This window comes from Hylobates moloch, unplaced genomic scaffold (assembly GCF_009828535.3).
Source record: "Hylobates moloch isolate HMO894 unplaced genomic scaffold, HMol_V3 SCAFFOLD_5, whole genome shotgun sequence".
Taxonomy (NCBI): Eukaryota; Metazoa; Chordata; class Mammalia; order Primates; family Hylobatidae; genus Hylobates; species Hylobates moloch.
This window is the reverse complement of record NW_026652280.1, coordinates 84,998,647-85,018,600: the sequence shown is the minus strand read 5'-3', so window position 1 is coordinate 85,018,600 and position 19,954 is coordinate 84,998,647. Positions and strand designations below refer to the sequence as shown.

Here is a 19,954-nt window from a genome sequence, read left to right as displayed (position 1 = left end):
AAACTGTACATTTGGATAAGCCCTAGTAGCTCCCTGGGCCTGTTTTTCTATAAAACGAGGCAACTGGACTATTAGTGGTTTTCAAGCTTTTCTTTTAGGAAGTTTTATTTATTTTTATTATTTTTATTTTCCCAATGAGCCCTCTGCACTCCTAAGGAAGTTTTATTTGATGAGGACCAACTGGTGACATAAAATCGATTCAAAGCTGCAATGCCCCACTGACTCCATCTCCCTGACCAGGGAATTCCAGGTCCTAAGCAGCTTTGTTTAAAAACCACTGGACCAGATGGTATCCCTGGTTCCTGCGTATTTCATAAGATCCCCAGGGCTAGGCATCTTCTACATGACACATATGGCGGCAAACACTTAGATTCTAATTGTACCCCAAAAGATGTTGTTAAAAGGCTGGCTAGCCTGGGTTGGGGGACAGACGGGGGCTGGGGGCTGTTTCACGGCATAAGCTCAGGTCAAGGGGCTGTAGCTGCAGTAGAGCTGGGATAAGGTCCTGCTCAGAGCAGGCCCCAGATTCCTGCAGGAAGAGAGGCAGCGAGGGTCACGCCCTGGGCCTAGGGCAGCCCCAGTCCCCGCCACTCCCTCTAGGTTCCATCTCTTGCCCTCACCTCTGTAGACGCCCACACTTGATGGTGCTCAGCAGTGTCTCTTGTTCCTTGGGGGTGGCACAGGCATCATAGGCGGCCAGGAGGCTGGGGGGCAGAGGTTTGAGTTTCTGAGGCTGACAGTGGCCCACTCTGGGCCAGCACCATGAGGGGCCAGGCAGAGGGGTCAGCATGGCATAGAAGAGTTGGGACACTGCCCCACTTCCTGAGTCTGGCACTCGAGGCCCCAGGCCAGCCTGGCTGTCCTCCCTCCCCATGGGAACTCTGGGGCAAAACCAGCAAAGGCTCTAAACCATCACCCTCACTCCCCTTAATGGCCCAACCCCCTTCTCCAGGAAGCCTCTGCTCCACCAGGTGGGACGTCTCCCTCCCTCCTATGGCCTCCACTGCCTGGGACACTGTGTGGGCCTGCTGGCTTCCTCCCCACTTGACCTCCACGAGCACGCTGGGATCTGTCTATCTCTGGTCTGCAGAGCCCACAGAAGGCCAGGCCCCCTCCACGAAGCATGGATTAAGGTGAATTCCATGCACGGAGGGCAGGGGCTGAGGACACCTAAGGGCCCTTTAGGGCCTACCTGGCAGGGGTGCTGTATCGATCCACCAGGGCTGCTGCCTTCTCCCCACTCACTCCGCGCACCTGCATCAGCTGCCGGGCAAACACTTCTCGCACCGACTGGGCCTGGGTTCGGGGAAGGGCTGGATCAGTGGGGGTCTGGGCCAGGCCACGTCTGAGAAGCTGGGCAGAGACAGTACCTTATTCTTGATGGCTCCTGCGTTGAAGTCACTGAAGGTGAGGAGTGAGCAGAGAGGGTTTGGAGAGGGCATGGCCCCTGATTCAGGGTTCCCAGGGGTTCCCCAGGGGCGGCTGCGTAGGGTGTGGCCCTGAGGGAAGAAGGGACTGAGGCCAGGCTGGAGCTTGAAGGGACAACTCCAGCCAGCCCCTGCTCAGTCCTCAGCCTTGGGGGGCCAGCCTGAGAAATGGGGATCTCACCCACCTTGCTTCTTTTGGGGATGCACAGGGCCCAGGCAAGGTGAATTCCTTGTGGGCTCTGTCCCGACACTGGGAAAGGGGCCTCTGCTCACCTGGTAGAGTCTCTGCAGGCCCCGCGTCAAGAGGGCCAGGTAGGCGGCTGACTCCTTAATGTCTGCTGTGCGCTTCACAAAAAAGCCATCAATGACCTGGGGAAGAGGACCCAAGAGAGGGAAGGTGGCTCCTGGCCCAGACCATGAACCATGGACCACAGGGGCCCCTGCCTGCCTGGCCCTGCCCTCCCAGCTCACCTGAGTGTTGGTGACAGCCTGCAGCAGTGTGCTCTCAGGAAGGCTGAGGTTGTGGACCGAGCCATGCTCTTCCACCAGGTATACCCGGTGCTCCAGACCACAGCGCTTCAGCCGGAACTAGGGAAGTGGACAGAGTGGACAGTGAGGGTCTGGCTGGATGACCACATGCCTGGGCATCCATGATGTCACACTCAAGATGGTGCTGTGACCCTGTTCCTACCAGTTAGCCTCTGCATCCTCCCTAGCCTCTCCACCTGCCTCAGAGGGGCCTCCGCAGCTTTGCTCATGCTGACACTCTTGTCTAGAAAGCCCTTCCTCTATCTCTCAACACTGCCCATCCTTCAAGCCTCCCCTGGGCCAGTACATGGCCTGTGACTAGGGGTCCACCCAGCAGCAAGTACCAAGGTACAGCCTCTGTATTTCCACTCCTGGAGGTTTAAGCCTTGTTTGTCCAAGACTGCAGGGGCTGGGTACCCAAGAGGTCTTTAATATGCTCCTGAGCTCAGCCCAAGAATGCAGGTACCTGGCTTCCTACTGTGCGCCTGGATGGGCCTGTGGGGGTCTGATCCTGGAGCAGCCACAGGGTGGGTGTGGCTGGATTCCAAAGGGCTCTGCCTCAAGGAGGCTGCCAGAAGTGCCCCTGGATTGCTCTGGGCTGAAAAGGGGGCTTCAGAGCAGGCAGGGAAGCCTGGCAAAGCCAGCAAAATTACCTTCTGCTCCCGGAAGCGGCCGTCAATGATGCTGCTGCAAAGATCATCCAGCCGCTTGCGCTCCACAATGTGGTCCAGTACCAACTCCCCAGGGCTTGCTGCTGACAAGCCAGCCGTTAGCTTGCGATCCCCTACCCACCAGGCCCTGTCCCTGGCGCCAGCGGGTCCATGGCCCTTCACCTGGGTCTCTAGGATTGGTCTCCTGTGCCACCCACACAAAATCCCCAACGTGCAGCTTGCGCACCGTGTGGGTCACATGCAGCCGCTGTAGCTCTCGGAGCAGCTCCGGCCTGTGCCCGCCCCTGGAGTGGCAAGGAGGGAAGCCTAGATCAGGGCAGGGCAGTGCCAACCCCCCAGCCTCCTCCGATCATCTCCTTCATTTCTCCCCACCTCACTCACCCCCGGGTCTCGCCAATGTCCACACACAACAGCACCCTGTACTCTCCAGGCCTCAGCTCCAGTGGCGGCTGCTGGACCCCTGCTTCACTGGCACTAAGTGGGGGGTGTCGGTATGTGAAGCCAGAACCCCTTGTGCCAGAGCAGTTGCCCCACACCCACGCCACCCGACACCCACCACCCACCCACAGTAGGGAGGCAGCCACAGCTCAGCTGCAAGTGATGGGTTGGGGCGGGGTTTTGGCCTCATTTCCCATCCCCTCCTCCCTGTTTTCCCCCCTCCTCCACCCTCCTCCTCACAGCTCTGCTGAAGCTGCTCCTGGCACTGCTGTTTCCTCCCCAGGAGACTCCTTGGGCCCGATGCCCACATTCAGCAAGCTCAGGCCTTCTGACTCGGCCAACTTCTGGGCCAGCTCCAGGCCCTCTGGGGTCAATGAGTACCTGGGAGACGGAGGGAATAAACACAGCTCTCCCTTCTTCACTCATTCCTGGCAGGCTCTCCTGCCTGCCCCCAGCTGGGCTGGCCTCACCACCCCCTTGGCACCCTGCACAAATGACCCCAGTGGCTCCTGCTCCTCCTGGTCTTCTTGACTCTTAGAGCAGTTCCTTGGACCTGCTCAGCGCCATTCTCAGGTCTGTAAGAAGTGTGTCTCAGACAATTTCCTTCCTCCTGTCTTCACTAATGCTGTTTCCTCCTCCTCGGAATACTTATCCTGCATCTCTACCCGCCAAATCCTAAAACATGTCAAATGCTATCTCCTCTGAAAAGGCTTTCTCCTCCTCCAATAACCAGTGCACCCTCCCCACCCCCGCTGCTGCAGTTTCACACCCTCCAGGTACTCCAACAGCGGGGGCTCCTGAGGAAAGGCCCACGCCCCCCAACCTCAACAGCATCAGCTCTGGGAGTTGCTGGGTGACTCTAAGGCCCTACTAAGAAGATCATGCATGCTCTCCTGTATCTCCTGCAGTTGGCCCCACCTGGCTGGCTGGTGTGTCCTGAGGACCAGGTTCCTGTGGAGGAGGGAGCGGAGGGCTGGCCAGGGTCGAGCACTCCCAGGGGCTACCTGTGGATCAGAAAAGAGACCCTCAGAGAGCACCTGGTACCACAAGTCCATGTTCCCTGTGTCCCCAGCCACGGGCCACACACGGGCCCATTGCAAGAAAAGGCAGTCTTTGGTGGGCCCCGGAGCCACTTGGGCCTGTCCTCCCTGATTCCTGTGCTCACCCTGGGGGCCTTCTGAGCACACCTCTGCAGCAGCTCCTCCTTGGTTAAGAAGTGGTAGCCATTAGGATTCTGAAAGCAAGGTAGAAAAGACAGGGTAGGCTCAGTGCCAGTGCTCCTCCTCATCCCGCTCAGGTGGCTGGGATAATCTTTGCCTGCCCTGCCCAGGCCAGGCCCCTCTGGGAACGTCCCACCCCACTGCCATGGTTCCGCCTCCCGGTGTAGCCCAGTACTCACCAGGTGCTCCCGGTAGAGCACCAGCAGTATCACTCGGGCTCCTGAGTGCTGAGCTGGCCAGTAGCTGCCAGAGCCTCCCGTTTTGGGCTGGGCGGGAACCTGAAAAATACAGAGGAGCTCTGAATGTGAAAGCCAGTCAGTCATCTTTGAATAAGTCCCCAGCAGGCTTTGTGGCCCTGGGTAAGTCACTCAGTTGTCTCTCAGTTTCATTCTCTGTAAAATGGGCCAGGTGATGGGATGACCTGCTGCAAATCTGGGATAAGACAGCAGGCAGTTTCGGGCCAGCGGGTTGGGGTGTCTGCCCAGCCTGGCCTCAGTTCTGCCATGCGCTGCAGGACAGGTGTGATTAGACAGGAAAACTCAACAATGGTGACCCCGTAACTAACTGAGCTGGGCTCCCTAAGTAGCTTGATCATGGAATTCTCTCATTGGCTGTTACCGATATTACTATTCACAGGTTAAAATACTAAGTCGAAAAGAGAGTAAGTCATTTGCCCAAGGCCAGGCATCACTGGTGAGATTTGAACTCGGGCTCGCCAAATCCCTCAAGCCAGAAAATCATACTCCCGCACTCCCACTTTGCCTTCCACTCCCCTTGCCCCTTCCTCACTGGCATGGAAGAGTCCTGGACTTCCGCAGGTCGCCCCTGCGGGGCTGGACTGTTCTCTCCAGATAGTGAGCCCAGGGGATGGTCACCTGCGGGAGCAGAAGAGAGTTAACTCCACACTCCACGAATCCGGCAGCTGCGAGGGTCTGGGATGCAACCTGCTCAGATAGTTAAGTGAGACCGGTGAGGGAGGCTCACGTAGCGCCAGCCACTAGCCCGAGGCCGAACGGCAACTCGGACAGGAGTGGGGAGCTTAAAGCCAAGGGCTCCCAGCTGAGTACGGAGGCTGCACCTGGAGGAGGTAGGGGATCACCGACCCCTTTCTGAGGCGCTTACCGCCCGATGTTCGGTGCCGCTGCAGGCGCTCGTCCAGCATCCGGCAGAGCCCGTCTCCGAAGTGCTGTAGGATCTTAGCTTCCTTCCCGCTGCGCAGCGGCAGTGGGTACCGTCGGAGGGAACGCAGCGCCTGGCCGGGCAGGGGTAGGGTACCTGGTCAGGGCAGGCCTGACCTGGCCAGCAGCTTTTCCCATCGGGCCACGCCAGGACCCACCTTCTGAAACACGAAGCGCGTGCGGCGCCCGCTGCGGGTCGCCTCGTCCCGCCACTCGGTCAGCCAGCGAACGAAGAGCGGATTGGGACAGGAAGGCAGTGGGCGCTTCCGGCCCAGGCGGACCGGGGCCGCCATGAGCCCGAGAACGGGTCCACCGGCGCCCCACGCCCGCGGGACTGGGACGCCACCACTTCTGGAGTCGGGATTCGGACACCTGGCCCGGGGCGGGGCGGGGGAAGAGGGAGGCCGAGGGTGAGATCACGGGGCCCCAAACACTCGGGGCACTAACGAGAGGAGAGCCTGCGGCCGCCCTCCCACCCCTGCGCTGCTCTAAGTGGTTGGTCAGGGGCGCTGTCTCTAACGATCTTTCCCCTCGGCCTCACTCCAGCCAGCCTCTGGGACGCGCCCATTCCCAGCCCCCGGAGCCTGGACCGGCTCCTTCCTGTCACCCTAGATTCGAGAGCGGGGTCTTTGTGTAGGCGAGAGGAAGGCGGACAGCGCCCCCTGTGACGGGGAGGACTGGCTGTGCGGCTCTTAACGGACTAACCTGAACTTGGCCGCTCTAAGGTCTCTTAAGATTGTCAGCTTCAGCCTCAAGCTTGAAGGAGACTGGAGATAGAGACTGGTCTTGAAAAGAATCCAGGAGAGGCGGGGGCTAGGAGACAAACGGGTGCAAACGTATTGGTGGGAAGGACACCCAGAAATGGGTGCCGGGGATGAGGACACAAAGGTAAGGCCGGAGGAGCTGCAGGACCCTTGGAGGAAATGGTGATCCTCATCCCCGGGTGACAGGGCAAAGAGTGTGTGGTGGAGAGGAAGTCGGGGACGTGCCGAGAAGGCCCAAAATAGGACTTGGAAGGTCGGGGGTCAGAGGCCTAGAGGAAGGAGGACTGTAAGTAAGAGGTGCATGGGCATCCTGGCAGTTGGGGAGGCCTGAGATGGGCACGTGGTTGGGTTTGGGGGCGGAGGAGCAGGCTGCGGGTTAAGAAGCCCAGACACAGGTAGAGAGGAGAATACTTCGTCATTTTTGTGGCTAATCGGAAGTGGGAGACCCTCAGGGAGGTTGAAGATGGAAACCCTACAAAGGGCTTCAACCTGAGAAGCCTGAAGGACACGTATAGCTGAGTTGGACACAGGCGGGTCGCCAGGGTTTGAAGCAGCACCCGGCCTCTAGCTGCTATGCCAGAAGTCGCGACACGCAGGTCTCCAGCCTGCAAGGAAGGGAGAGGTGGGCGCCAGAGCTCCAGGCCCGCCCCTCAGGACTGTCCTAGCCCACGGCCAGGCTAAATTGGACCAATGGGCTCCGGCTCCCGCCTCCCGCCCGCCGCGGCCTTATAAGGAGCCTGAAGCCGGCTGTCGGGCTGGCCCCGCCCCCCCGAGTCTCTTGTCCTAATAAGGACATCTAGGGCATCCCGCAGCTGGCGGCGGGCGGGAGCGCGTCTCCAGGGTAACTGCGAAGCCCCCTCCCTCTCCCCGTTGCTCTTGGAAACCCTAAGGCTCGGAAAAGGGGGCGCTAGCCTCCTCTTCATGCAGGGTCGCTCGCGGGAGGCAGGGGTCAGGCTGCTGTCTCCACCTGGAGCGCCGGGAGTCCGGGCGGGGGCGGTGCTGTGGAATGTCCCCGACTACAACCCCCGGTATGCTCTGCAAGGTACCCCACTCCCAGGCATCGCTCTCCGTTTACCCGTTTACACCCTTAATTCCTTTATAGGATCAGGGTCCCCAGTTCCCTTTCTGGGTTTGCCTCTTGACTTGTTTGCGACCCAGTCTTCTCTTCCTGCAGAGTGTGAGGCTGTGGTCACTGTTCTAGGACAACAAAATTATCCCGGAGTCCCCCGCTCGTTTCTTTTTTTAAAGGCATATACCACCACAGAACTTGTCTCAGTTTTTCGGGTGTTAGAATAACCATGTACCTGGCTATCAACTAGAGAGCTGGGTTCAAGTCTGGTTTAATATCTATTTCGTCTCATTGGCACGTAAAGGCACGTAAATAAGTCTTGAATTGAATGCACAAACGCTCGTCTTTACCCTTTAACGCCTCATGACTTTGCCAAACATCTTGAAACAAGAACAAAGCTCTCAAGAGATTTCCTTGTACCTTTCCCCTGTGCCTTTTCCACCTATTCTTATTTTACTGACGTTGCACATGGCCTTTTTTCAGGATACGAGAGTGGCTTTGCCCATGCAGAGTACTAGTGTTTATCCGACTGACGACGCCTTCATACTTGTGATTTTCTTTGCTTTAGGTCGGGATTCCAGGCTAATCAATAGTTGCTTCGATTCAGAAATGCAAAACCCTAACCTCACTCAAAAATTTCAGGCCAAGGGATCCAGATAATACCAGACGGGTCTTAAGAAAGCCGTTTTGCTGCGAGATAAAGAGCCGCTTAGTCGGGGATCGTTTTCGGGTCACTTTACTGAGCGCCGCCTCGCCGGGCTCAGAGCGGTTCCTGGGAAATTGGACCAATGGGCTCGCGCTGCGCGCTGCGGTGCCGCCCGGAGCCCGGGCCTACATTTCCCCGCATGCACTGCAGCTCGGGGCCGGCAGGCGGGAAGACTCCGTTACCCAGCGAGCGAGGCGGCGGCGCAGAGCCGGCGGACTCCATTTCCCGTCGGCTCGCAGAGGGAGCGCCGGAAGCCCGCCCCACCCCTCATTGTGCGGCTCCTACTAAACGGAAGGGGCCGGGAGAGGCCGTGTTCAGTCGGGTCCCGGCAGCGGCTGCAGCGCGCTCGTCTTCGGCAGCTCTCGGTGCCCTCTCTTTTTCGTTTCCGGAAACATGGTGAGCCGCAGGCCACGGCGCCCGAGGGAGGCGGCTGTGGGTCGGTCGCCTGCGCGCGGGAGGCGACGGGGAAGCGACGTCCGCACCCCCTCCCCCAGCGCCCCGGGCGGGATGAGGGTCTCGCACGGAGGGGCGGGCGGTGCCAGAATGCGCGTGCGCGCCCGTGGGCGCCGGGGAGGGCCGTTCTGGACGTCGCTCGCGCGCCGCCTGGGCTCCCCTCCCCCACCTGCTGGTGCGCCCGCGCGGACACCGGCCGCGGGGGGAGGGGTCCGGGGCGCGCGCTGGGGCGCCCCTCGCGGAACGGCCGGCGTCGCGCGTTTCTTCTTAGGGGCGCGCTCTCGACTGGAGTACGCGGCGTCCAAACCCGGCCCGGGGGCGGCGAGGGAAAAGCGCGCGAGAGGTCTCGGCGCGCGCGCCCCACCCAAGGCTGTTCCTGTCTGCGCGTCACCCTCCCTCGGTAGCCGGGTCCGTCTCGGGAGCAGGTGGCAGGGATGCCTGCGCCCGGGAGCGGCGGGTGCTGGCCCGGCGAGGGGTGATGCTGGGAAGACGGGGTCCTGGTTGGGGCGTGGGTGCCTGCGATTAGGGCCTTGCACCGAAAGGCTTGGAGGGGGCATCGCGGAGACCGCGGCCCGTTCGGGAGCGCATCTAACGAGCTGCGTTCTCACCCGTGCATCGGGCAAGGGCTGGAACGGTGCTGTCTGTCGGCGCGTGCGCACACGCTCAGGCCCGGCCGCCGATGCCGAAGCCCTGGGCCAGCGAGGCCTTCCCGGATGGGCCTGAGGGTGGAGCCGAGTTTAGGGAAGTGACCCAGGCGGGCACCGCCCGGAAACCACCCCGCCCCCTGTATACGGCCCGAGGGCTGAGAAAACCCAAGGTTATGTAGCTTGCCTAGGCTCCTGCCTGCAGCAGATGGGTCTGATAACACCCGTTGTTTTAGGGCGATTCCACAAGGTTAGGGACCTGGAGATGCTGCTGCCTCTCCGGTACGCGTTTCTGTATTGGGGAGGGGGCCGGGCCTAGCCGATCTCCTTTCCCCGCCCACTCCGGAAGAGGCCGAGTCACGTGGCCGGCTTCCTCTGCAGTTCCGGGGAGTTTGGGGGACCAGATTTACCTTGGATTGCCCCTCCCTCTCCTGGCTCGGGCACCCCCAAGCACGACGCAGAGTAGGAAGAGTTTAAAGACCTTGAGGCCTCTGGGCACTTGAGTTTGGCATGTTAATTTTTATCAGCGACTTTTGGGGCCTAGCACCATTCCCGGAAGAAGGGAGTTGTCGGGCAGGGTCCTTATTGGGGGTTGCGATTCTTGTCTTGGTTGGCAAAGAGCCTAGCAGGGAACAGGGGTCGTTTGTGTAGTAACTGTATTAAGCAGTTCTGGTGGGTTTGTTGTAACTGTTCAGTGTCCTTGGGGTCTCATCTAGCATTGTGGGGTCTTGGCTCTTTCTGAAGAGGAGTCTTGGCTCAGATGTTTGGGTCCTCCATATCTGAAGTTCTAAGTCACCAGTTTTATCCAAAGGCTGAGAGCAAGTACTGTGAGTAGCAAGTGAGTCAGTAGCCAGTGGATCTTTTAATTCTGGTTTCACATTTTGGTCAGGGCTCTGCTTTTCACGAGTTTTCCATTTCTATCCTGTAAAATGAGGGAAGGGGTTGTTGAACTAGGTGATCAGAGGCCATGGCTGCCATTCTGAGGTTGTGTCCCATCTGGTTCTTTGACAGTGGCTTGGGTGGGAAAACTAGTGACTTGCCTTGGGAAGGGCACTAGTGACCACTCGGGATGTGGACTGGAATATTCTGAGAAAACAAGGGGCAGTTCCTTAGAATCCTTTTCTTGATGAGGTATACATGGCATGTCTCCTAGGCCTCCGGTGTGGCTGTCTCTGATGGTGTCATCAAGGTGTTCAACGACATGAAGGTGCGTAAGTCTTCAACGCCAGAGGAGGTGAAGAAGCGCAAGAAGGCGGTGCTCTTCTGCCTGAGTGAGGACAAGAAGAACATCATCCTGGAGGAGGGCAAGGAGATCCTGGTGGGCGATGTGGGCCAGACTGTCGACGACCCCTACGCCACCTTTGTCAAGATGCTGCCAGATAAGGACTGCCGCTACGCCCTCTATGACGCAACCTACGAGACCAAGGAGAGCAAGAAGGAGGACCTGGTGTTTATCTTCTGGTGAGCTCATTCTGGCACTTCTTCCTGTCACCTGCCCCCTTTCTCATGATGGGAATTTCTGTGGCTCCTGGTCAACCCAGATGTGTGGGTTTGGAGGGGGAGGGGGTTGTAACCAAAGACTCCTCACTGCCAGTCCAAGGGTTTCTCAAAGTCACCTATGGCTTTGCCGTTGCTGCGAGTTGCCTGACGCGTGTTTCTGTCCAGGGCCCCCGAGTCTGCGCCCCTTAAGAGCAAAATGATCTATGCCAGCTCCAAGGACGCCATCAAGAAGAAGCTGACAGGTAAGGGCCAGCATTGGTGCTGAGTGCTCTTCTGCTCTGGCCTTGGCTGCAGGGTAGGGTGAACGACATGCAGAGGGGGTCCGCCCCCTTGTCTTCACTGCCTGCTTGTTCCTTCCATCTGCTTTGATTGGCTCCTTCCCAGCCACAGAAACTACTCCCACCCCAGTGCTTCCTGCTCACAGATGCTGCCCTTTCTTCTTTGCAGGGATCAAGCATGAATTGCAAGCAAACTGCTACGAGGAGGTCAAGGACCGCTGCACCCTGGCAGAGAAGCTGGGGGGCAGTGCCGTCATCTCCCTGGAGGGCAAGCCTTTGTGAGCCCCTTCTGGCCCCCTGCCTGGAGCATCTGGCAGCCCCACACCTGCCCTCGGGGGTTGCAGGATGCCCCCTTCCTGCCAGACCGGAGGGGCTGGGGGGATCCCAGCAGGGGGAGGGCAATCCCTTCACCCCAGTTGCCAAACAGACCTCCCACCCCCTGGATTTCCCTTCTCCCTCCATCCCTGACGGTTCTGGCCTTCCCAAACTGCTTTTGATCTTTTGATTCCTCTTGGGTTGAAGCAGACCAAGTTCCCCCCAGGCACCCCGGTTGTGGGGGAGCGCCTGTATTTTTTTTAACAACATCCCCATTCCCCACCTGGTCCTCCCCCTTCCCATGCTGCCAACTTCTAACCGCAATAGTGACTCTGTGCTTGTCTGTTTAGTTCTGTGTATAAATGGAATGTTGTGGAGATGACCCCTCCCTGTGCCGGCTGGTTCCTCTCCCTTTTCCCATGGTCACTGCTACTCATGAAAGCAGGACCAGTAAGGGACCTTCGATTAAAAAAAAAAGACAATAATAAAAAGGCTCATTAATGGGATGTGTGTTTCAAGGTTGGGGCCCAGGAGACTTTGGGATTGGGGGTGCACTGGGATAATGGTGCTATCTCACTCCTCTGTACCCCACACCCAACCAGCCCCTGCACACCCTTATCTGGCTCCAATGACTGGCTGAGATGCCTTTCTGATGGTCACCATTATTCTGTTGGTGCTGTGATTGACACTGGACTCGCTGTTTAAGGAGTGGGTGCTGGCTACAGGGGTCTTCCAGCGGAAATGATTTATGCCTGAACTGGGTGCTTTGTATCCTTGCCTGGATGGACAGTGACGTCCATCTGATATTCTGTTCTGTCCCTGCCTAGGTGTGGGCTGATAGGCAAGTCACAGGTAGTTTAAAGGTTCTGTTTGGTCTGCTGTCTTCCCTGGATGGCTGACTCAAGTTTATGAGGGTCAGGTTCAGTGGCTGCTGTGAGTCAGGCCAAGTTGAGCCTTTGACCTCCTCTAGATGTGGCTGGAGTTCATTCAGGGTGGGGCCAGCCAGGTGGAGCCCGGGACTTCAGACCCAGGTGTTCTGAGCACCGCCTCCCTGTGTTTAACCAAAAGGGTGTTGCCGGTATGCTGAGCCTTTTGCCAGCATTGTCAAGGGCTGTTTCCAGCCTGTACTTTGGGCTTTCACCTGCCCAGCAGGCAAAGATACCCAAGAAATCTGGCACTATGGTGAGGTGAATTGGGAGTAGTAATGTGGCATCTATGTCTTCCCTTACCAACTGAAGTGAGGAAAAGGCCTCCTGGTGTTACAATTGGCTCCCTAACTCCTGGGAGCTTGTGAGCGGTTCTGGGAGGAAGGGCTAGATCCCTTTTCTGGTTAGGAAATAGGTGTGGAGAACTTGGGATTCATTTTTGTGCTAGGGTTTATGGGGATGGGGGCAAACCTGGAAGACTTCTGGGGTTCCTAGGTCCCAACCTCTGGGTGTTGCGCCTTCCCACAGGGAGCCTGCTGTCACTGGAGAGAGGGCTGAGGATGCTGCAGGGGTGCCCTTGGTGTCTCCAGGATCTGATCATACTGCCTTGGCAGAAAGTGTGCCTGGTGGACCTTTGAGCTGTGGGAAGGGAAGTAAGGACAACAGGCCTCCTTGCTACAAAACCAGGGTTTTTATTTGTGAAGGAGAACAGGCTGGGATCAAGTGAGCTATGGTTCCTTCAGGGCCACGGGTGAGGGTAGAGGCTGTTCCTCAGCTTCCTGGGGAGGGGTGTCAGGGTCCCTGGGGCTCTGCTGACTGTGGCCAATTATGCCCATGCTGCCCTATCTTGCAGGGCCTGGCAACTGTGGTGGTGGTGGTAGGGGGCTTGGGCTTTCCCTGAGAGGATGTGGGGCAGAGTGAGGGTGTGGCTAGTGGCGCTGTGCTAGGGAAGGAGACATCTTGCCGGAGAGAGGGGTCTGGGATACCCTGGTCACTGGAGACTCCAGAGCAGGGTCTGGCTGAGCTCTGGCTGCTCTAAGGCTCCCCCTTTAGGGCAACAAGGGTGTTCCGGAGAATCAGGGTGCTGGCCTACAGAGGAGAAACAGGTCCTTGAAGTCCCCTGCTCCCTGAGTCAGGCTGGCATTCTTTCTGCACCTTAGATGCTCCCTCGCTCCCCACACCCCTGCTCTCTGCAATAACAGCTGCTGTTAATTGGGCCTTCCTACTGAGAAGGGTCCTGAGCCGGGGAAGCATGGCCCCAAGCCTGAGCTGGGGCTCCCCTCATGCCCACACACACGCATGCGCATGCACACACCCACACCCACATATGCACATACACGCGTGCACACCCTCACATGCACGCACACCCTGGTGCCTGGGGCAGGGGGAGGGAGGGAGGTGGGAGGTGGGAGGCCTCACAAGGGCCCAGTGAGGTGGGAGGGCTCACCTTGGCATGTTTGAGCTCCAGCTCCGCCAGCTCAATGAGATTCTTTCGAAAAGAGGAGACCCGGCGGGACTTGAAGTCCATGAGCTCTGGAGAGGAGGGGAAGAGGCATGGGGACCCGGGCAGGGCAGGGCATGTGGCCCCAGGCCGGGGCTGGGGGCTGCGGGCTCACCTTGCTTGGCAGAGTCGGAGAGGCGCTCGAAGCGTTGGCAGCACAGCTGCTGGTGGCTCTCGGCGGGCCGCACCTCCCGATTCCTGGTACGCGCCTTGTCCAGTGCCTTGTTGGCATTCTCGTAGTCGGCCAGTGCCCGCAGCCGCCGGTACAGCAGGTCCTAGGACCATGAACACAGGGTCACTGCTGCCCTGTCCTGGCCTCCAGGCCTGAGCGCTGCACTGGGGCTGCCTCTCACCTTGGCTGCCTGTGAGTCACGCATGTAATACCTCAGCATGTCTGATAGCTTCAGGTCCTCGTCGGAAGCCACCCGGCCCTCCAGCTTCTGCATCGGAAAGGTGGGCACTGGGAAGGGAGCTTGTCAGAGGGGCAGCTGAGGGGTGGGAGGCACCTCTTCATCTAAATATCCAGCACAGAAGCCTTAGGTAACTGTTCCAGATCAGGCCTGGTGTTGAGGGGTGCAGGCCAGGGAATGCTTCACAGAGGAAGTGGGATCTAGTCTGGATCTCAGGGACTGAGTAAGAGCCAGACAGAGGGAGCCAAGGGCTTGGCAGCTGTGCAAGCCCGGCTATGTGTTCAGGGAACCTTTAGTTCAGGGAAGGCACTTGGGCAAGGCAGTTGAAGGGAGGCAGTGGCTGGAGCACAAGAGGCTGAAAGTGGAAGCTCAGGACTTTAGGAGCTTCCAGAAGGGGCAGGGTCTCTGAAGGGCCTTGAGCAGGGAAGAGATGCAGTCCAATAGACATTGTAGGAAGACGGCAACACTCCAGTGACTTTCTTGGGGGAAAGTGGGGGACGTGTGTGCCGAGGCAGTGTGCTGGCAGCTGGGTGCAGCCTGCCAGAGGTTTGGGCACACCCTTGTGCCTCCCAACCCTCCCCTGCCACACACGTGTGCACGCACACGCCCCCGCACCCCCCAACACACACAAAGCTGGATCCTTGTCTTCACCCCACCTCTTGTTAAACTAGTCTGGAGTGTGAGCCCAACTTGCCACTGGGCCCAAGTTATCACTGAACCCAAGATGATCCTGGAGCTCTTCCCTGTGCCAGGACTCATCTTCCCTGCAAAGCTCACCAGTAAAGCCTTTGAGTGCAGAAGGCGGTACTCACCCTCAGCCGTTCAAAGAGCTCTGCCAATTTGAGGAAGCTCCTAGGAAGCAATAGGGAGGGAGTTAGGGTAGGGGGCTGAGGAACAGCTCAAAGCCTCTCTGTCTCAGCCCCTTCTTGGGAATCTCCCTCTCCCCTTTCCCTCCCAACACCCTCCCCCAACAGGAGAGCCTACGCCTCCCACCTAGAGCTGACAGTAGACATCTACAGAGTGACCCCTCATGGGAAGACATGGTATTACAGGCATAAGAAGAGGGTAGGGGTAGGGGGAGTCCTCACGTCCTTAGCTGGTTGACTTCCTGTGTTCCCAGACTGCTCAGCGCAGCTGAGATAGGGATATAATCGTCTGCCAGGCCTGTTGGGGAACAGCCCCCATCAGAGCCCCTACATCTGCATGTCAAGCCCTGGTGCTTGTGGCCACAGACAACAAGGCATGCCCTGCTCGCTTCTCTCCCCCAAGGAGTTGAACCGCTGGGGAGAGGGACAGGGGGATCCAGGATCCCTTGGGCCCTGCGTACACTTGTGGGCGCGCATGACGCGGTCGGCCCGCAGGCAGGCATCTCGGATACGGGTGTGATACTCCAACAGGAAGGTCCTCTCATGCTCAAAGAAGTCATCCACCTCCTAAGGGAGCCAGGCAGGACCCCATTTATACTGGGTCACCAAGGAGCTTGGCAGCACAGGCACCCAGGGTTGGCAAAATCTCCTTCCAACCCAGGCCAGGCCCCACCAGTGGCTTCCTTCCCACACCCAGCCTGGGCCTCAATCTGTGCTGTGGACTTGAGGTGCTGGGTTGAATCCAGAGAGGAGCACCAGGGGTTACCTTGAGCCCTGACATGCCCGTGATGAGGGCTTCATCCGCGGACTTCACGATATTCCTCAGAAACCCTCCGAGGAGCTCCTTCCTGTTTTTCCCCCGGACACTCAGCTGAGGCACACAGGGAGGGTATGATGCTGGGGTGGGCGTTCTCGCCTCCCATCCCAAGTCACAAGCCACTCACGGAGCTGTGACACAGGATTAGGCCCACTTGGGCCCCTTCTCCAGCCCTGCCAGCCCTGGGTGCCTCCCCACCCAAGGTAGACTCTTGCCCCAGGGGTGACTCCAGGGATTCGGCCCAGCTCACATCCTGTCCATATTCCAAAAACACAAAGAAGTTGTGGTCTCGACGCAGGGTGGGGTGGGCCGCCAGGCGCTGCAGAAAGACTTCGTGCATCGCAACTGTCTTCTTAAAGATGGCCAGGTACTCCCTGCGAGAGTGACAGCAGCTCACGGGCCTTCCTCAGCCCCCATGATCCTGCCTGCCCCCTTTCTGGGGTCAGAGGTCAGGGTCACTAAACATTCATGCGGGGATAGCTGGGGAAGACATCTGGGCTCTGGGGATGGCAGGGAAAGGAGGGGGCACTCACGCTTCCAGCTCCTGCTTCATCTTGGCAAACTCTTCCCGAGTGACAGAGCTGTCCCCCTCGCCCAATTTCTGTAGCTTTTCCCTGGAAGCCTCAAAGTCTGGCCTCGGAGGGGCTGGGGGGATCTGCTCAAAGGAGGGACGGAGCTGGGAGGCCTCTCACTGCCGAGACGGCCGTCACAGCCTTTGGTCCTCACCCAAGTGTTCTGCCTGTCCCTCCCAGCCCCTGCCCGGCCCCTCCTCACGATGAGGCCGGCGTACTCCTCGTTCTCCACGTAGGCATCATGCAGCCAGATGAACTCCTCGTGCTGCCGCACCACTGAGAACTCGGTCTGGGTGAAGTGAGGGAGGCAGCTCTGGAAGCGGGAAGGCCAACTGAGGTCCTCTCTCTGCCCCAAGCCCTGCCTCGGCAAGTCTCCTGGGAACCCACTTTTGGGCCCCCCTCATCCCACATCCCAGGGAGGACCAAGTTAGAGCTCAGGTGTGCATGATTTCATTTAGAATGGTGGAGAGGGATGATTAGGACTCGGGGCCTTAGGCAGAGCTAAGAGGTTCACTTTCCAGGAGGGGCTGAGGGCAAGTGCCAGGTGGAAGAAGAGTGCCCACAGGCTGTGTTGGCACATGCCTAACCACCCCTGGGGGAGGCCTCCTGCGGGCAGCCACCAGGACCTTTCCTCGTGCCCCACCCTGCCTCACCTTGGTTTGAACAGTGAATTTCACCTTGTCCCGCTCACTCACTGCGTCAGAAATCTCCACCTGTAAGGAGCTGTCTCCTTGCAGATCCACCGATGCACAGGAAGGCTGCGGAGGAGGGGAGGTCTCTGGCCTGGCTGAGCATGGCCCCTTTGCCCTTCCTCGCCCTGCAGGCCTTCTGATCCACCTGCAGAACCCTCTTCAGCAGCACTGCTTCAGCAATGCCCCAGGTCACCAGAGAGGGGTCCTGATAAGGGACTGATCTGAGCTTTGCAACTGCCAAAACATTTTAACCCTCCCATCCTTGGAGGCAGGCACAAAGTTTCCCATTTTACAGCTATTGAAGCTGAGACAAACAGAGAGGGGAAGTAACTTGTCTAAGGTAATGCAACTGCAAAGCGACAGTGCCAGGTTGAAACCCAGTTGTTGTTTTTTTGTTTGTTTTTTTTAGACGGAGTCTTGCACTGCCCAGGCTGGAGTGCAGTGGCGTGATCTCAGCTCACTGCAACCTCCACCTCCCAGGTTCAAGCGATTCTGCTGCCTCAGCCTCCCAGGTAGCTGGGACCACAGGCATGAGCCACCACGCCTGGCTAACTTTTGTATTTTTAGTAGAGACAGCGTTTCACCATGTTTGGTCAGGCTGGTCTCAAACTCCTGACCTCAAGTGATCCACCTGCCTTGGCGTCCCAAAGTGCTGAGATTACAGGCATGAGCCACCGTGCCCAGCGAAACCCAGTTTCTTAATTCCCAACCCCATGCACTTTCTCAGTTACTTGCCCACCCCTTCCCCAGCTGGCTACCTCAGGCATCCCTTAACCAGGGCTTCAAGTGAGTTGGATGAGACATTCCCACCTCTTTTGGGGGGAATTTACTACTTTTGGCGCCAAGAGGCAACAGCTTACATGCAAAGCATGTGTATTTCTTCAAGTGAAAAGATCCACAAGACACCAAGCTACTAGCTCATTCTTGCATTGAGCTATTCAACATGTATTTATTTATTTTTGAGACAGGGTCTCACTCTGTCACTCAGGCTGTGTGGTGCCATCATAGCTCACTGCAGCCTCCAACTCCTGGGCTCAAGTGATCCTCCTGCCTTAGCCTCCCGGGTAGCTGAGACTACAGGCATGTACCACCATGCCAAGCTTTTTTTTTTTATTTTTTTTTAGAAACAGGGTCTTGCTATGTTGCCCAGGCTGGTCTCAAACTCCTGGGCTCAAGCAATACTCCCACCTCAGCCTCCCAAAGGGCCGGAAGCAACATGCATTTATTGAATACCTACTGTGTCCACACCATAGCGCCAAGTGTATTAGGGGGAAGGGAAGAGGCTTAGGAATCACTCTACCTTTCAACACTGCTCACCAGTATACAACAGGCATCTGTCCCTCCTCTCAATCTGGAGGCCTCCTCACTCTCTCCTCTCTCTGCTTTTGGCACACTTTGGAGATGGTCCCTGAGATGGGGCTTGGTGATATGTGGGTCCAGAAACAGGCAAGACCTTGCTTGATGGTGGCCCATCTGCAGCTGGTCTAGTGATGTCTCTTCCCCGGATAGAGATCCCTGCATCTGTCCCCTCCTCCTGGCTGTCCGGCATGAAGGAATTGACCCTGAGGTCACTGGCCACTGTTTACAGGGTTATCTCTACATTGTTTCTCGCTTTTTTTTTTTTTTTGATAGTGTCTTGCTCTGTCACCCAGGTTGGAGTGCAGTGGAGTGATCTCAGCTCACTGCAAACTCTGCCTCCCGAGTTCAAGTGATTCTCATGCCTCAGCCTCCTGAGTAGCTGGGATTACAGGCGTGTGCCACCACTCTCAGCTAGTTTTTGTATTTTTAGTAGAGACGGGGTTTTGCCATGTTGGCCAGGCTGGTCTCGAACTTGCGAGCTCAAGTGATCTGCCTGCCCCGGCCTCCCAAAGTGCTGGGATTACAGGTGTGAGCCACTGCACCCGACCCCCTTTTGTTTTTTTAATTAAGGTATAAGTTATATATAGGAAAGTGCAAAAATTTTAAGTGTAAAGCACCAACTATTTGTATATATGTATACAGCTGGGTAACCATCACCCAACTCAGATCATGATAGATATATATTTTATTTATTTATTTGGAGACAGGGTCTTGCTCTGTCACTCAGGCTGGAGTTTGGTGGTGCCATCACAGCTCACCGCAGCCTCCATATCCTGGGCTCAGACAATCCTCCTGACTCAGCCTTCCAAGTAGCAAGGACCATGGGCATGTGCCACCATGCCCAGCTAATTTAAAAAAATTTTTTAAAAAGTACTGTAATCCAGCACTTTGGGAGAGAGGCTGAGGCAGGAGAATTGCTTGAGTCCAAGAGTTTGAGACGAGCCTGGGCAACATGGTGAGACACCCTTTGACCCCCACCTCCACAAAAAAACTTTAAAAATTAGCTGGGTGTGGTGGCACATGCCTGTGGTTCCAGCTACTTGCGGGGGCTGAGGTGGGAGGACTGAGCTTGGGAGGTGCAGGCTGCAGTGAGCCAGGATCTCGCCACTGCACTCCAACCTAGGTGACAGAGTGAGAAACTGTCTAAAAAAAACAAAACAAAACAAAAACAAAAAAAACTAAAGCTAAATTTTTTTTTTGAAATGGAGTTTCACCCTTCTTGCCCAGGCTGGAGTGCAATGGTGCAATCTCAGCTCACTGCAACCTCCACCTCCCGGGTTCAAGCGATTCTCCTGCCTCAGCCTCCCGGGTAGCTGGGATTACAGGCGCCTGCCACCATGCCCAGCTAATTTTGTATTTTTAGTAGAGATGGGGTTTCTCCATGTTTGTCAGGCTGGTCTTGAACTCCTGACCTCAGGTCATCTGCCCGCCTCAGCCTCCCAAAGTGCTGGGATTACAGGCATGAGCCACTGTGCCTGGAAAAAACATTTTTTAAAACACTCCAGAAGACTCCCTCTTGCCCCACACCCATCAATTATCCCCCACCCCAGAACTAACCACCATTCTGACTTCTATCACCATAGATTATTCTGGCCTATTCTTTTTTTTTTTTTTTTTTTT

At 57.4% G+C, this 19,954-nt stretch overlaps 3 protein-coding genes across 10 annotated transcripts in view; 1 reads left to right on the top strand and 2 right to left on the bottom strand.

Moving 5' to 3' along the window:
* Positions 1 to 75: 75 nt before the first annotated feature.
* MUS81 (MUS81 structure-specific endonuclease subunit) lies at positions 76 to 6,068 on the bottom strand. Of its 3 annotated transcripts, none has more exons than XM_032153461.2 (16): positions 5,621 to 6,068; positions 5,407 to 5,536; positions 5,074 to 5,159; positions 4,464 to 4,562; positions 4,230 to 4,298; positions 3,983 to 4,068; positions 3,305 to 3,445; positions 3,008 to 3,100; positions 2,789 to 2,910; positions 2,609 to 2,706; positions 1,899 to 2,015; positions 1,701 to 1,796; positions 1,371 to 1,499; positions 1,193 to 1,296; positions 621 to 704; positions 76 to 529 (listed from the first exon to the last, which is right to left on the bottom strand). In XM_032153461.2, exons 1-16 carry the CDS (start codon positions 5,753 to 5,755, stop codon positions 463 to 465), a joined length of 1,656 nt encoding a protein of 551 aa, XP_032009352.1. In that variant the 5' UTR covers positions 5,756 to 6,068; the 3' UTR covers positions 76 to 462. The 3 variants fall into 3 exon arrangements, with proteins under 3 accessions (XP_032009352.1, XP_032009354.1, XP_032009355.1); XM_032153463.2 differs by having other exon boundaries at positions 2,853 to 2,932; positions 5,621 to 6,056; XM_032153464.2 differs by lacking the exon at positions 1,371 to 1,499 and having other exon boundaries at positions 1,193 to 1,353; positions 5,621 to 6,055.
* A 69-nt stretch (positions 6,069 to 6,137) lies between these two features.
* CFL1 (cofilin 1) lies at positions 6,138 to 11,697 on the top strand. 4 transcript variants are annotated; one of them, XM_032153473.2, is made up of 4 exons: positions 6,138 to 6,350; positions 10,252 to 10,559; positions 10,764 to 10,840; positions 11,046 to 11,697. In XM_032153473.2, exons 1-4 carry the CDS (start codon positions 6,324 to 6,326, stop codon positions 11,156 to 11,158), a joined length of 525 nt encoding a protein of 174 aa, XP_032009364.1. In that variant the 5' UTR covers positions 6,138 to 6,323; the 3' UTR covers positions 11,159 to 11,697. The 4 variants fall into 4 exon arrangements, with proteins under 4 accessions (XP_032009364.1, XP_058294931.1, XP_032009365.1 ...); XM_058438948.1 differs by lacking the exon at positions 6,138 to 6,350 and adding an exon at positions 7,129 to 7,254; XM_032153474.2 differs by lacking the exon at positions 6,138 to 6,350 and adding an exon at positions 8,236 to 8,397.
* A 973-nt stretch (positions 11,698 to 12,670) lies between these two features.
* SNX32 (sorting nexin 32) overlaps positions 12,671 to 19,954 on the bottom strand; it is an 18,146-nt gene continuing 10,862 nt past the window's right edge. The window contains exons 2-13 of one of the 3 annotated variants that reach the window (XM_032153468.2): positions 16,937 to 17,041; positions 16,486 to 16,596; positions 16,245 to 16,366; positions 15,962 to 16,085; positions 15,661 to 15,765; positions 15,356 to 15,461; positions 15,117 to 15,192; positions 14,841 to 14,880; positions 13,972 to 14,058; positions 13,734 to 13,893; positions 13,565 to 13,650; positions 12,671 to 12,756 (exon numbers count right to left, since the gene is read on the bottom strand). In XM_032153468.2, the coding sequence (XP_032009359.1) occupies positions 12,715 to 12,756; positions 13,565 to 13,650; positions 13,734 to 13,893; positions 13,972 to 14,058; positions 14,841 to 14,880; positions 15,117 to 15,192; positions 15,356 to 15,461; positions 15,661 to 15,765; positions 15,962 to 16,085; positions 16,245 to 16,366; positions 16,486 to 16,596; positions 16,937 to 17,041 (1,164 nt within the window). In that variant the 3' untranslated portion in view covers positions 12,671 to 12,714. Of the gene's footprint in view, positions 12,757 to 12,789; positions 13,207 to 13,564; positions 13,651 to 13,733; positions 13,894 to 13,971; positions 14,059 to 14,840; positions 14,881 to 15,116; positions 15,193 to 15,355; positions 15,462 to 15,660; positions 15,766 to 15,961; positions 16,086 to 16,244; positions 16,367 to 16,485; positions 16,597 to 16,936; positions 17,042 to 19,954 lie in introns of those variants that run through there. The other 2 variants (XM_032153466.2, XM_032153469.2) reach the window with 2 other exon arrangements.

Excerpts from the sequence above, each read along its gene's own strand:
- CFL1 (XM_032153475.2), top strand. The coding sequence starts at position 8,545 with ATGCGCGTGCGCGCCCGTGGGCGCCGGGGAGGGCCGTTCTGGACGTCG. Across the intron at positions 8,863-10,251 it reads CACCCTCCCTCGGTAGCCGG|GCCTCCGGTGTGGCTGTCTC; the intron begins GTCCGTCTCGGG and ends CATGTCTCCTAG. Across the intron at positions 10,841-11,045 it reads CATCAAGAAGAAGCTGACAG|GGATCAAGCATGAATTGCAA; the intron begins GTAAGGGCCAGC and ends TCTTCTTTGCAG.
- MUS81 (XM_032153461.2), bottom strand. The coding sequence starts at position 5,755 with ATGGCGGCCCCGGTCCGCCTGGGCCGGAAGCGCCCACTGCCTTCCTGT. Across the intron at positions 2,911-3,007 it reads GACATTGGCGAGACCCGGGG|GGGCGGGCACAGGCCGGAGC; the intron begins GTGAGTGAGGTG and ends TTGCCACTCCAG. Across the intron at positions 705-1,192 it reads CGATACAGCACCCCTGCCAG|CCTCCTGGCCGCCTATGATG; the intron begins GTAGGCCCTAAA and ends TCTGCCCCCCAG.